The 15,255-nt window shown below is 49.2% G+C and overlaps 1 protein-coding gene across 1 annotated transcript in view; it reads left to right on the forward strand.

Annotated features, from left to right (window-relative positions):
* cfap251 (cilia and flagella associated protein 251) overlaps positions 1-15,255 on the forward strand; it is a 161,898-nt gene that overhangs the window by 89,160 nt on the left and 57,483 nt on the right. Inside the window, exon 18 of the mRNA XM_085961638.1 lies at positions 5,121-5,211. Within this exon, the coding sequence (XP_085817764.1) occupies positions 5,121-5,211 (91 nt within the window). The remainder of the gene's footprint in view (positions 1-5,120; positions 5,212-15,255) is intronic.

Here is a 15,255-nt window from a genome sequence, read left to right on the forward strand (position 1 = left end):
AGGTACAGCTGGGAGGACAGGCGGTTTATCGTGACCGAGGTAGACAGGCTCCTGAAAGAGCGCATTATTGAACGCAGCAACAGCCCGTGGCGCGCCCAAGTGGTAGTGGTAAGGGGTAGCGAGAAGAAACGGATGGTGATCGACTATAGTCAAACGATCAACAGGTACACCCAACTAGATGCCTACCCGCTACCCCGCATATCAGAAATGGTGAACCAAATCGCCCAATACCGGGTGTTCTCCACCATCGACCTCAAGTCAGCGTACCACCAGCTCCCTATCAGACCAGAGGACCGCCCGTACACCGCCTTCGAGGCGAACGGACGCCTCTACCAATTCCTCAGAGTCCCCTTTGGGGTGACGAATGGGGTCTCGGTCTTCCAGAGGGAGATGGACCGCATGGTCGATGACCACCACTTGCAGGCAACCTTCCCCTACCTCGACAACGTCACCATCTGCGGCCACAATCAGCAGGATCACGACTCGAACCTCGAGAGGTTCCTGGAAACCGCACAAAAACTCAACCTCACCTACAACGAGGACAAGTGCGTTTTCAACACCATGCGCCTCTGCATACTAGGCAGCGTGGTGGAGAATGGGGAAATCGGACCAGACCCCGACCGATTGCGCCCCCTACGGGAGCTGCCCCTGCCCAACACTCCCAAAGCCCTGAAAAGATGCCTGGGGTTATTTTCTTATTATTCCCAATGGGTCCCCAACTACTCCGACAAAGCCCGCCCCCTCTTGAAAGCATCCTCTTTTCCGCTCTCTGCTGAGGCCCACGCCGCCTTCAAAAGCATTAAGCAGGATATTGAGCGGGCCACGCTACAGGCAGTGGACGAGAACACTCCATTTCAAGTGGAAAGTGATGCGTCTGACTTCGCCTTGGCGGCCACCCTCAACCAGGTGGGGCGGCCCGTAGCTTTCTTCTCGAGGACCCTCCAAGGGCCCGAGATCAGACACTCCTCCGTGGAAAAGGAGGCCCAAGCCATCGTGGAGGCAGTGCGCCACTGGCGCCACTACCTAGCCGGCAAACGCTTCACCCTACTTACCGACCAGCGGTCGGTAGCGTTTATGTTCAATAATAAACAGAGGGGGAAGATTAAAAATGATAAGATTCTTAGGTGGCGGATCGAGCTCTCCACCTTCGAGTACGACATCATTTACCGGCCAGGGGCCCTTAACGAATCCCCTGACGCCCTCTCACGAGGGATGTGTGCCAGCGCCACCGGGGATTGGCTACAGACCCTCCACAACGACCTCTGCCACCCAGGGGTCACGCGGCTGTTCCACTTCATAAAGTCCCGTAACTTACCCTACTCGATTGAGGAAGTTCGGTCTCTGACCAGGAACTGCCGCACTTGCGCTGAGTGCAAGCCTCGGTTCTACCGCCCAGATAGAGCCCACTTAATCAAAGCTACACGGCCCTTTGAGCGGCTCAGCTTAGATTTCAAGGGCCCCCTCCCATCCGTCGACCGCAATGTTTACTTCCTGAACATTGTGGACGAATACTCCCGGTTCCCATTCGCCTTCCCCTGCCCAGACATGACCAGCGCCACGGTCATTAAATGCCTCAACAGCCTGTTCTGCCTGTTCGGTATGCCGAGCTACATCCATACGGATAGGGGGGCGTCCTTCATGAGTGAAGAGCTACGCCAGTACATGCTGTCCAAGGGGATCGCCACGAGCCGTACCACCAGCTACAACCCCCGGGGTAACGGCCAAGTGGAGCGAGAGAACGGGACAGTATGGAAAGCAGTCACTCTAGCTCTAAGGACCAAGGGCCTTCCTATCTCCCGCTGGCAGGAAGTCCTCTCGGATGTGCTCCATTCGATACGGTCGCTATTGTGTACGGCCACTAATGCCACGCCTCATGAACGAATGTTTGTCTTTCCCCGGAAATCCACCTCCGGCGTATCCATGCCGTCATGGCTCTCCACCCCAGGTCCGGTACTCGTGCGAAGGCATGTGAGGGGCCACAAGACGGACCCTCTCGTGGAGCCAGTACACCTACTCCACGCCAACCCCTAATACGCATATGTCCGGCACGCCGACGGAAGGGAGGACACCGTGTCCATAAAAGACGTCGCCCCAGCCGGCATCGACAACAACCACGGCAATAGCAGCAACAACGATCACAGCAACTCTTACCCACCCACTACTCTTTCATCACCCCCGGAAGAACATCGACCAACGGCACCCCCACCAACTACCCCTTCAACAACCCTGGCGGCACCCCCGGCAGAGACCCAGGAGACTACCGGGGACACCCAGCCGACACCCGCGGCACCACAACAGCCACGTCGGTCGCAGAGGACTATCAAACCCCCGAACAGACTAAATCTATAGAAGGGGTGAATGTGATGAAATATTCCATTCATCACTGCCTGTGACTGTGGTCGGTTTCAGTGTCATTTCCCTTCCCCCAGTCCTCATTGTATTGTTCATTGGAATGTGCTGGAATGTGCTGTGTGTGTAGGGCTCCGCCCATACCTGGCCCCTTTTGTAAGCTAGCTCAGTCTGGCCTCAGTCTCCAGAAGGAAGATATCTCTCTCTCTTACGTGTTACGTTCTAAGTTAATAAAAGCCTTGTTTTGTTTCGCTAACATCGAGTCTCGGAATTATTGAGGCACATCAACTATATATATTACAGACACTTTTCGTTCATTTTAGTTAGTGCTTTTTACTTGGCTGTATTCTTGCTTTTGTTACAGTGCTGCCGCATGGTGCGGAGTGATACAAGATGTCCGATGCTGCACTGTGCACTGCCCGTGCACGGTGTGCCACATAGCAATATAACTACACCATACCAAAGTAGTTCCATACCAAAGTAGTTCCATTTAACGATGTGATACTATAACAATGTAACAGGGAGGCATATCATTGATGCATTTCTGGGGAGAACTGGGGTCTGAGGTTTGTTACCCTGGAAAAAGTATTACATGTATTTTGGTTTATTTAAGCACTTTTCTACTTCATCGTTAATAGATTTTTAAACTAAAAAAACAGTCACATTTGGATTTTTAACAGATCAAGTAGCAGAAGCAGCTTGTAAGGTGAGGCACTTAGAATTATTAGTGGAGAGATTGTGTGTGACTTTCCTAATGATTTGACCCAGGTATGCTTGCTGGAATAGTTATTTTCTGTTTACTTGGTGAATTCGGTTAGTGTTCGCATCAGAAGATCCGCTATTTTGTTACATTATTGAAAAGCTGCCTCACTAAGTGCGTTTATAGTGACCAGGGCCGCCTTTAGGGCAATATCGGAAAGAATGAGTTCCAGAAAAGTGATTGAAAAATTATTTGCTTCCTCTGTTCCCATTTATGATTGGTTCCCATCTTTCTTTTTTCTTTGACCTTGCATTCTTCTTGTAATGAAAGATCACAATGGACAAAAAATTAAACCGCATTGCGCATGTGAGAAGGGGCCATTGTCATGGTAACAAGCTAGCTTGGGTAGACCTGTATAGCAGTGCCCCAGCTGTCAAAGGTCCTCAACAGTTACCTCACAGTCACTATTTAACATTTAGCCCACCCCCACTGAGGCACTACTTCCACTGGACTCAGTTCACAAACCCTGTACTCCATCAAACTTCCCACGCGTGCACATACTCTCTTCCTATAAGCCTCCTAGTTTATACTGGTACTGTTCTCCACTTTCCTCCCCTCTTCAGCCTGGCATTGTTCTCCTCTTTCCTCAATTGAACCTGGCACTCTCATTCCAATTAACACTTCTCTCTCTGCTCCCTCAAATCAACACGATACTCCTTTGTCGACCTTATTCAAGGTAATCTGCTTCCATCACCCACCTATTCAAACTGGTACTCCTTTACCCCTCCAACTCTCTCAGCTCATGTTGACACTCTTTCTCCCCCCTCCAGTTCTAAGTGGCTCTCCTTTTTCCTCATCCCAGTTAATGGCAGCACTCGCCTTCATCTCTCATCTGAAAGCACCTTCCCAGATTCCTTGTTCCCTAACTCCTTTTATTACCATCCATTTTCCCTTTCATTGCCACCATCTCTTCCCTGATCTTTGTCAGGAAACGCTGACTGTGAGCATAAAATGCTAACAGTTGGCAAGTTTAGTGAAATGATTCAAATACTACAGCTTTGTGGTTTATATTCATCATTTGCTCTATATGTAGGAAAGTCACAACTTAATGGCTTCTTATAAGTTGTATAGGTTGCAATGCCAACAGTTAAAATCCTAATTTGATACCTGGGAGGGGTTGCTCGGCACTTTTTGGAGCGAGAAGGAAGGGGAGTACCAGACCAAAGAAAAGAAAGCTGAAAAATATTTTTCTAAAAGGTTTTTTTTAGAATATTTACTGCATCAACAAGAGTGCTATTACACTATAGGACTGGCGTAAAATTGTTTTTTACTAAGGGTACCTGGACTGTTAATATTATTGATTTATCTGTAAAATTTACTACTGCATTTATACTGTTAACCCTAAAGCTGTTCTTAAGGCTTTGTTTTATTGCAGCTAATGAATGTAATGGATTTATTATGTAATTGATGGGTTGTAACAGGTGTTATCATTTTTAAATAAATATGTTTGACTCAAAAAAAACAACAACAAAAACGCTACTACAATGAAAAAAGGAAGCGATGCAGATCCTCCTATGGTCTTGTGGGTACTGATTTACACTGACATGGAAGGTCCCAGGTCCCAGGTTCAACACCCAATCTGTGCTGATATAGTTGACATCAGCTAGTGCAACAGTTGCAGTACTACTATTGACCTTAGAGGGATAAAATCAGCCAGAGTTCCCACTCCTGATTGCTATCTAGTGACCCTTATTAGAAAGTGCACATATATGGAAAAGTGCTGTTAGACTAAATGTAGAACCCTCATTGACCTCCTTTGGTGAGACTGCTAAACTCCACGCTGCCCGTATAACAAATCTGAGTCCTTCCTGGTCTGTATGGCTCAGTAACACATCATAAGGTGCTTTTACCCATAAGGGGGCCAAAAGCCACCAGAACTTTTATTTTTGGGGCCACTAACTACCTTTACTGTGACTGAATGTTTCAGTGCTGCTGTAATTTATAATCTGTCTCATTAGAATGGTAAAAGTAGAGTTAAGTAAGGAGTAACTGTTATTTTGTGATATTAAAGGGCTCATGAGGCAGTAACCGCACTTGGAGGAGAAGATTTGATCCCATTCTATGGTTTATTGGAAGGTGGAAGAGATGGAGAATTGTTTAGGGTAATGATTTTTCTGGATTTCTTTTGATTTTTTTAACCATTGTAATGGACAATTTACACCATATACTATTCTGCTTGTCATTTTAATTGTTCTGTATACTGATGTTCAAACTAAGAATTTTACATTTCTATCATATTTGAATCATGAAATCATTCTGTATTCTGAAAAGGGAAATCTGTGTTACTCATCTTCTTTACAAATCTTTACATACATACATACATACAAGTCAATGCATCCACACACACGCACAATTGTAGAAACCATTGTATTTTTTTAATTTTAAAACTGTTTTATCCTATCATGTTTTTAAAATTCCCATGTTGGTTTTAATTTTTTTTAAATCAAATCTGGTTCTCTCTGCTTGTTTACCAAAATCTGTGGTTGCACTTCTACCCTGTTGTATCCTTGTTGCTTCATTGAAAACATGGCTTCCATTGTTTTGCTGTTGGGACGTATGGTACTGACATGTTTCACTGACTGTATTTTGAACCTACAGGGTCCTTCCAAAAGATTCATCCTTCATAACTAATGAATAGTTCTGCTTCTTTCGCATATTAAAAGGTTGCAGGTACCTGCATATTATGAACATATAAAAGACAGCCACCTCAGTGATTCCATCACTTGGAACTGATAATGGAGGCTTGTTGTATATAGACTATCTCACACAGAATGAAGTGGAAAGGACAATGAGTTGAAAATTCTGTCAAAATTGCTATGCTTACCCCCCCCCCCCCCCCCCCAAAAGAAACCGAAGAGAAATTTAATTGGGCTCAGCAAAAGTACTTCTAGTATTCACTTTCTTCTGATTGTTGGGATTTTGTGGCAGGCTAACTTGAAAAATGCAGTTCACATTCAATAAGCTTAGAAATGATTTGGTGTTGGCTTTGCTGATCCTAAAATGTAGTTGTTTCTGATGTGCCATCAATAACTCAAAGACAAGAAGTTAAAGGATTCAACTGAAGGCTTTTAATCGCTAAGGACATTGCACGTCATTCCACATCGGATTCGTCTGGTAGAATGACTCGTACAGCTCTTGAGACCTTTATATGACAAAAGACCGGGGCGGAGCCAATACACACAATAGGGGAAAAGGGGGCGGTACACACAATACAATGCAGGTAAAACACAGGGGCTGATGAAGACATATATTTCATCACATTCACCCCTTCTACAGATTTAGTCTGTCCGGGGGTGTGATAGTCCTTCCTGAACGTCGCAACAGTACCTCGGGTTCCGACTGGGAGTCCGTGGTACCCTCCTGGGCATACCCATGTGCTGGGGGTGTTGCAGGTACTTTTGGGGGTGGTGAGGATACCTCTGGGGATGGTGGAGGTTCTTCTGGGGGTGGTGAGGATGGGTCATTGTCGCTTCCTGCCGAGGCGAGGTCCTTTATGGACACGGTGTCCTCACGCCCGTCGGCGTGCTTGACGTACGCGTACTGTGCGTTTGCGTGGAGTAGGTGTACTGCCTCCACAAGGGGATCCGTTTTGTGGCCCCTCACATGCTTCCGTAATAGGACTGTCCCTGGGGTGGAGAGCCACGAAGGTAGGGACACTCCCGAGGTTGATTTGCGGGGAAAAACAAACATCTTCTCGTGAGGAGTGGCGTTAGTAGCAGTACACAGTAGCGACCTTATCGAGTGGAGTACGTCTGGGAGGACCTCTTGCCAGCGGGAGGTAGGGAGGCCTTTAGACCTTAGTGCTAAGGTGACCGCCTTCCACACCGTCGCGTTCTCCCTCTCCACTTGCCCATTACCCCGGGGGTTATAACTAGTGGTCCGACTCGTGGCTATCCCCTTTGACAGCAGGTATTGGCGCAGTTCGTCGCTCATGAACGACGCCCCCCTGTCAGTGTGGATGTAGTTCGGCATGCCGAACATGCAAAACAGGCTGCCGAGGCACTTGATGACCGTGGCACTGGTCATGTCTGGGCAGGGGTAGGCGAATGGGAAGCAGGAGTACTCGTCCACAATGTTGAGAAAGTACACATTGCGGTCGGTGGAGGGGAGTGGTCCCTTGAAATCTAAGCTCAGGCGCTCGAATGGCCGTGTAGCTTTGATCAGGTGGGCTCGGTCGGGCCTGTAAAAACGGGGCTTGCATTCCGCACAGGTGCGGCAGTCCCTGGTCATAGACCGGACCTCCTCGATGGAATAGGGCAGGTTACGGGATTTTATAAAGTGAAATAGCCGGGTGACCCCCGGGTGGCAGAGGCCATTGTGGAGGCCCTGTAGCCTGTCCCCCTGGATGCTGGCACACATCCCTCGTGATAGGGCATCGGGGGATTCGTTGAGGGCCCCCGGCCTATATATTATGTCGTACTCGAACGTGGAGAGTTCGATCCGTCACCTGAGAATTTTGTTGTTCTTGATCTTCCCCCTCTGTTTGTTGTTAAACATGAAGGCTACCGACCGCTGGTCGGTAAGCAGGGTGAAGCGTTTGCCGGCTAGGTAGTGCCTCCAGTGCCGCACTGCCTCCACTATGGCCTGGGCCTCCTTCTCTACCGAGGAGTGCCTGATCTCGGGCCCTTGGAGGGTTCTTGAGAAAAAGGCTACGGGCCGCCCATCCTGGTTGAGGGTGGCTGCTAAAGCGAAGTCGGACGCATCGCTTTCGACCTGGAAAGGGATGTTTTCGTCCACTGCCCGCAGCGCGGCCTTCTCAATGTCGTGTTTAATGCTGTTGAAGGCGGCGTGGACCTCGGCCGTGAGTGGGAAGGACGTTGATTTCAGGAGGGGACGGGCCTTGTCGGAATAATTGGGGACCCATTGGGCGTAATAGGAGAAAAACCCCAGGCACCTTTTCAGGGCCTTGGGAGTGTTTGGTAGGGGTAGCTCCCGTAGGGGGCGCAATCGGTCGGGGTCTGGACCGATTTCCCCGTTTTCCACCACGCAGCCCAGGGTACAGAGGCGTGTGGTGCTAAAGACACACTTATCCTCGTTGTAGGTGAGATTGAGTCTGAGGGCGGTTTTCAGAAATCTCGCGAGGTTCGAGTCGTGGTCTTGCTGGTCGTGGCCACAGATGGTGACGTTGTTTAGGTATGGATAGGTGGCTGTTAACTGGTTCTCATCGACCATGCGGTCCATCTCCCGCTGGAAGACCGAGGCCCCATTCGTTACCCCAAAGGGGACTCTGAGGAAGTGGTAGAGGCGTCCGTTCGCCTCGAAGGCGGTGTATGGACGGTCCTCCGGCCTAATGGGGAGCTGGTGGTATGCCGATTTTAGGTCGATGGTGGAAAACACCCGGTATTGCGCAATTTGGTTAACCATATCCGCTATGCGGGGCAGAGGGTAGGCGTCTAGCTGGGTGTATAGATTAACCGTCTGGCTATAATCTATCACCATCCGCTTCTTTTCGCTACCCTTAACTACCAGTACCTGGGCGCGCCACGGGCTGGTACTGCATTCGATGATACCCTCCCGCTTGAGTCTTTCTACTTCAGACGCAATGAACCGTCTGTCCTCCCAGCTGTACCGCCTACTCTTGGTCGCTATGGGTCGACAGTTGGGTGCGAGGTTGGCGAACAGAGAGGGCGGCTTGACCTTCAGGGTAGCCAGACCGCACACTGTGAGGGGCGGCTGGGACCCACCGTAGGTAAGCGTGATACTTTGGTGGTGGCACTGGAAGTCCAGACCCAAGATCACGCTCACACAGAGATCTGGCATTATCAACAGTTTAAAATCTCTGTAATCAGTGCCTTTTACCGACAACATAACCGCGCAGAAACCTGTAATTTTTGAGGTATGAGTCTTATCAGCCATGGCGATTTTGCCCTGTGTAGGGACTATCGTTAGTGAAAGTCGTTTTACCAGGCTAGGATGAATAAAGCTTTCGGTGCTCCCACAGTCAATCAAGCATTTAACCTTGTTCCCGTTTACCTCTATGTCCATCATCGATCTAGACAACGGATGCGGCCTGGATTGATCCACTGTGATTGAGGCCACCAGTGAGTCCTGGGGGTCCGTGTAGTCGGGACAAGATGGTGGACTCCATGAGGGTGGACAAGATGGCATCCAAGATGGCCGCCCCCACGGCGCGCACGCGGCGGTGGCGGAGTTGGAGTTCCCTCTGCAGACTTTACTGAAATGTCCTTTCTTCCCGCATTTAAAACAGGTGGTGCCCTTCGCTGGGCACAGATGCCTGGAGTGTTTGTCCTGGCCGCAGAAGTAGCATTTCGGGCCCCGATGCATCGCGGCAGTAGTGGGGCTCCTGGGTGGAGGCTGGGGCTCCGACGGTGCTGGGCTGGCCTGAGACCTGGAAGGTGAAGATGGCTTCCAAGACGGCGGCCCCCACGGCGCGCACGAGGCGGAGTGGGCCGCGTGGCCTGAGGAACAGGATTCAGAGTTCCTCTGGGCCATATCCAGCGATCGCGCTATGCCCATAGCCTGTTTTAAGTCCAGTCCCTCCTTTTCAAACAGTTTCTGCCGAATGTAATTTGAACTGAGGCCCGCAATAAAGGAGTCTCGGATCAGCTCCTCCGTGTACACGGTGGCAGACACGGCCTTACAGTTACAGTCTCTGCCCAGTAGTTTTAGGCTTAGCATGAAGTCCTCTAGTGACTCACCATGCCACTGCGTGCGAGTAGTCAGAAGATGCCTGGCGTACACCTCGTTTATTGGCTGCATGTAGTGGGCCTTCAGAATGGTGCAGGCATCCTCGTAGCTGGTGGCATCTCGGATGAGAGGGGAGACCCGATGACTCACCCGGTTTCGCAGGATTCCCAGTTTCACGTCTCCGGTGGCGGTCGCGGCTGCTATGGCGGTGGCTGAGGTTTCGATGAAAAATTCGAAGCATTGGAACCAGTGTCCGAACTGTGTGGCTGCGTCTGTGGCATGGGGGTCCAGATCCAAGCGCTCTGGTTTCAGGAGTCGATCCATCTTGGTGTTTTAGCGATTAAAATTGATGTGCCATCAATAACTCAAAGACAAGAAGTTAAAGGATTCAACTGAAGGCTTTTAATCGCTAAGAACATTGCACGCCATTCCACATCGGATTCGTCTGGCAGAATGACTCATACAGCTCTTGAGACCTTTATATGACAAAAGACAGGGGCGGAGCCAATACACACAATAGGGGAAAAGGGGGCGGTACACACAATACAATGCAGGTAAAACACGGGCTGATGAAGACATATATTTCATCACAGTTTCTAAAGGCAATATTACAAATTTGGGTCTGCTCTAGATATTTCCTTGGACTCAGCTTCACTGGTTTCTTCCATAAGCAGATCCTGCATCCATTATGATATGGAGATTACCTTAACTCAAACAAAACCTAGTCATACAATAGTGTGACCCAGGACCATAACAGTAACAGTGTGTACTCAATGCAGTAATCTTCTACGTGCAACAATGTGTGTTTCTCCTATCTTCTGAGAGGCAGAACTGATGAGCACTCTGGTAAAATGAGGCCAATGATAAAATGGTTCATTTTGCCTTAACAGAGCAGTAAATCTGGCAAGTCTTTTCACTGAATCTGACCAGCTTTATCTTAAACTTGGGGTAATCTGTCCCCTCTCTTATTCTGGGGTCAGCTGTGGAAGGCTGGTAAGAATATGTGTTTCTCTCTAATTTTTCTGGGCAGGAAGTTGGCAGCTTGACCTCTGACTCCCTCCCTGTCTGGGGGTTGGCCAGTGGTGCTGCCAACAATGCCCTCTCAAAAGTAGATTTCTACAAGACAACCTCTGCTGTGCTTGCAGACAGTTAAATCCAGAATCTGACTATATCAAAAACATAGCTTAAACCAAACGTCCCTCCTGGGTCAAATAATAGTCAAATAGAACTTGCATTTATATAGCACCTTTCACATCATCAAGACATCCCAAGGCACTTCACAGCCACTGAATTATGATGAAATATAGTCACTTTTATATAGGTGAATGCAGCAGCCACTTTGTATACAGCAAGGCCCCACAAACAGCAATAATACCGGGAACGACAGCATAGTGGTAATGTCACTGGGCTAGTAATCCAGAGGCCTGGACTAATGATCTGAGACGTGAGTTCAAATCCCACCACAGCAGCTGGGGAATTTAAATTCAGTTAATTAAATAAATCTGGAATAAAAAGCTAGTATCAGTAATGGTGACCATGAAACTATCGGATTGTCGTAAAAACTCATCTGGTTCACTAATGTCCTTTAGGGAAGGAAATCTGCCGTCCTTACCTGGTCTGGTCGATATGTGACTGCAGACCCACAGCAATGTGGTTGACTCTTAATTGCCCTCTAAAATGGCCTAGCGAGCCACTCAGTTGTAACAAACCGCTACGAAACACAATGAATGAAACTGGACGGACCACCCCGCATCGACCTCGGCACTGGCTATGGACACGGCAACGTCCCACCCAACCCAGTCGACACTGCAAAGTCCTCATCACCAACATTGGAGTCCACATCACGGAAGACCTCTCCTGGTCCCTCAACACCTCCTCTCTGGTGAAGAAGGCCCAGCAGCGCCAATATTTCTTGAGGAGGCTGAAGGGATGTAATCTGTCACCCCCGATCCTCTCTAACTTCTACCGCTGCACTATAGAGAGCATCCTGACAAACTGTATCACGGTATGGTACGGCAGCTGTAGCTCCCATGACTGGAAAGCCCTGCAGTGGGTAGTCAAAACTGCCCAACGCATTACCGGCACCCGGCTACCGACCATAGAACATATATATCAGAAACGCTGCCTACGGAGGGCACGGTCCATCATCAAAGACCCTACCCACCCCAGCCACAGTCTGTTCGCCCTCCTACCATCTGGAAGACGCTACAGATGCATTCGCACCCGTACGACCAGATTTAGGAACAGCTTCTTTCCCAGGGCTGTCATCCTACTGAACTCCACAAATAAACACTAAAGCCTGCACATCTGCCGATGCACTTTATTATGGTCATATTTATGCTAATATATATGTACAAATGTATGTTGAAATGTTTAAGTGTCCTAATCCAAATTGTACACTCTCGGGAGCCGCAAGCCTACATTTCGTTGTACTGCACTTGTGCACTAACAATGACAATAAAAGTTGATTTGATTTGATTTGATCTGGGGACTTGTGCCAAAATTGGGAGAGCTGTCCCACAGACTAGTCAAGCAACAGCCTGACATAGTCATACTCACAGAATCATATCTTTCAGCCAATGTCCCAAACTCCTCCATCCCTGGGTATGTCCTGTCCCACCGGCAGGGCAGACCCAACAGGGGTGGCAGCACAGTGGTATACAGTTGGGAAGGAGTGGCCCTGGTAGTCCTCAACATTGACTCCGGACCCCATGAAGTCTCATGGCTTCAGGTCAAGCATGGGTAAGGAAACCTCCTGCTGATTACCACTGACCGCCCTCCCTCAGCTGAAGAATCAGTACTCCTCCATGTTGAACACCACTTGCAAGAAGCACTGAGAGTAGCACATAATATATTCTGGGTGGGGGACTTCAATGTCCATCACCAAGAGTGGCCAGGTAGCACCACTACTGACCGAAATAACAACAGAAAATGCTGGAAAAACTCAGCAGGCCAGGCAACATCTGTGGAGAGAAAATAGAGTCAACGTTTCGGGTGAAAACCCCTTTGTCAAGACTAAAGAAGCACAGGAAATGAAATGGATTAAGAGGCCAGAACGGGTTCTCTCCCAGCCTGGCCTCTTAATCCATTTCATTTCCTGTGCTTCTATAGTCTTGGCAAAGGGGTTTTCACCCGAAACGTTGACTCTATTTTCTCTCCACGGATGTTGCCTGGCCTGCTGAGTTTTTCCAGCATTTTCTGTTATTTCGGATTTCCAGCATCTGCAGTATTTTGCTATCCCACTACTGACCGAGCTGGCCAAGTCCTGGAGGACATAGCTGCTAGTCTGGGCCTGCGACAGGTGGTGAGAGAACCAACACGTGGGAAAAACCTACTTGACCTCATCCTCACCAATTTACCTGTCGCAGATGCTTCTGTCCATGACAGTATTGGTAGCAGTGACCACCGCACAGTCATTGTGGAGACGAAGTCCCGTCTTCACACTGAGGACACCCTCCATCCTGTTGTGTGGCACTGTCACTGTGCTAAATGGGATAGATTCAGAACAGATCTAGCAGCTCAAAACTGGGCATCCATGAGGTGCTGTGGGCCCTCAGCAGCAGCAGAATTGTATTCCACCACAACCTGTAACCTCATGACCCAGCATATCCCTGACTTTACCATTACCATCAAGCCAGGGGATCAACCCTGGTTCAATAGGGAGTGTAGAAGAGCATGCCAGGAGCAGCACCAGGCATACCTAAAAATGAGGTGCCAACCTGGGGAAGCTGCAACACAGGATTACATGCATGCTAAAAAGCAGAAGCAGCATGCTATAGACAGGGCTAAGTGATGCCACAATCAACGGATCAGATCAAAGCTCTGCAGTCCTGCCACATCCAGTCGTGAATGGTGATGGACCATTAAACAACTAACGGGAGGAGGAGGCTCCATGAATATCCCCATCCTCAATGATGGTGGAGCCCAGCACGTGAGTGCAAAAGACAAGGCTGAAGCGTTTGCAACCATCTTCAGCCAGAAGTGCCGAGTGGATGATCTATATTGGATTCCTCCTGAGGTCCCCACCATCGCAGAAGCCAGTCTTCAGCCAATTCGATTCACTCCACGTGATATCAAGAAATGGCTGCGCGCACTGGATACAACAAAGGCTATGGGCCCCGACAACATCCCGGCTATCATGCTGAAGACTTGTGCTCCAGAACTAGCCACGCCTCTAGCCAAGCTGTTCCAGTACAGCTACAACACTGGCATCTATCCGACAATGTGGAAAACTGCCCAAGTATGTCCTGTCCACAAAAAGGACAAATCCAATCCGGTCAATTAACGCCCCATCAGTCTATTCTCAATCATCAGCAAAGTGATGGAAGGTGTCCTCGACTGTGCTCTCAAGCGGCACTTACTCACCATTAACCTGCTCACTGATGCCTAGTTTGGGTTCCACCAAGACCACTCGGCTCCCGACCTCATTACAGCCTTGGTCCAAACATGGACAAAGGAGCTGAATTTCAGAGGAGAAGTGAGAGTAACTGCCCTTGACATCAAGGCAGCATGAGTGTGGCATCAAGGAGCCCTAGTAAAACTGGTGTCAATGGGAATGGGGGGGAAAACTCTCCACTGGCTGGAATTATACCTAGAACAAAGGAAGATGGTTGTGGTGATTGAAAGTCAATCATCACAGTCCCAGGACATCGCTGCAGGAGTTCCTCAGGGCAGTGTCCTAGGCCCAACCATCTTCAGCTGCTTCATCAATGACCTTCCCTCCAACGTTATGTCAGAAATCGGGATGTTCGCTGATGACTGCACAGTGTTCAGTGCTGTTAACTGCAAGTTCAAGCTGCAAGGTTAAAGTTACCTGAGCCCATCCCCCGACCATGCCTGTTCTTTGCTCTCAGTGAGCACTGGCTCTTCACTTAAACTTAGCTCCCAAATTCCTAGACCTCTCTGCCGCCAAGACTATGCTTCTCCACTAGACTAGTGATCTAGTGACGAGTGGATTGCGAGTGGAGTTTGGGGCCAGGGATCACAAGAATATCAGTGCTAATTTGATCCTGTGAGAGACAACACCATTCATGTCCGAGGCCGGGACCCAGGAGCGAGGACGAGCCCAGCAGCAAGGTCTCCAATCGTCTTGGATCCCCTTGCCATTGGACCAAGACCTTGCTCTGTCAAGCCCGTGTGGTAGCTGGTGTGCAACGGCCACCCCACGTTAAAAGAATTCACGCACAGGCATCTTCTACCCTTTAAAATGAAGTTCGGGACCTGGAATGTCAGGACCCTCATGGACAACCCCGACAGTGACAGACTGGAATGCCGTACTGCTATCGTTGCCCGGGAGCTCAGACGTTTCGACATTGACATCGCTGCCCTAAGTGAGACCCGGCAGGCAGGGGAAGGCCAGCTCAAGGAGCAAGGCGGGTGGCTACACCACCTTCTGGAAAGGCGAACTTGAAGAAAAATGCTGCCTCCATGGGGTAGGCTTCGCCATAAAAAATGAACTAGTTGAGCGTCTCAGACTCTCCTAGCAGTATAAACGAGTG

This window comes from Somniosus microcephalus, chromosome 19 (assembly GCF_052327205.1).
Source record: "Somniosus microcephalus isolate GS21.2 chromosome 19, FLI_Smic_1.0, whole genome shotgun sequence".
Taxonomy (NCBI): domain Eukaryota; kingdom Metazoa; phylum Chordata; class Chondrichthyes; order Squaliformes; family Somniosidae; genus Somniosus; species Somniosus microcephalus.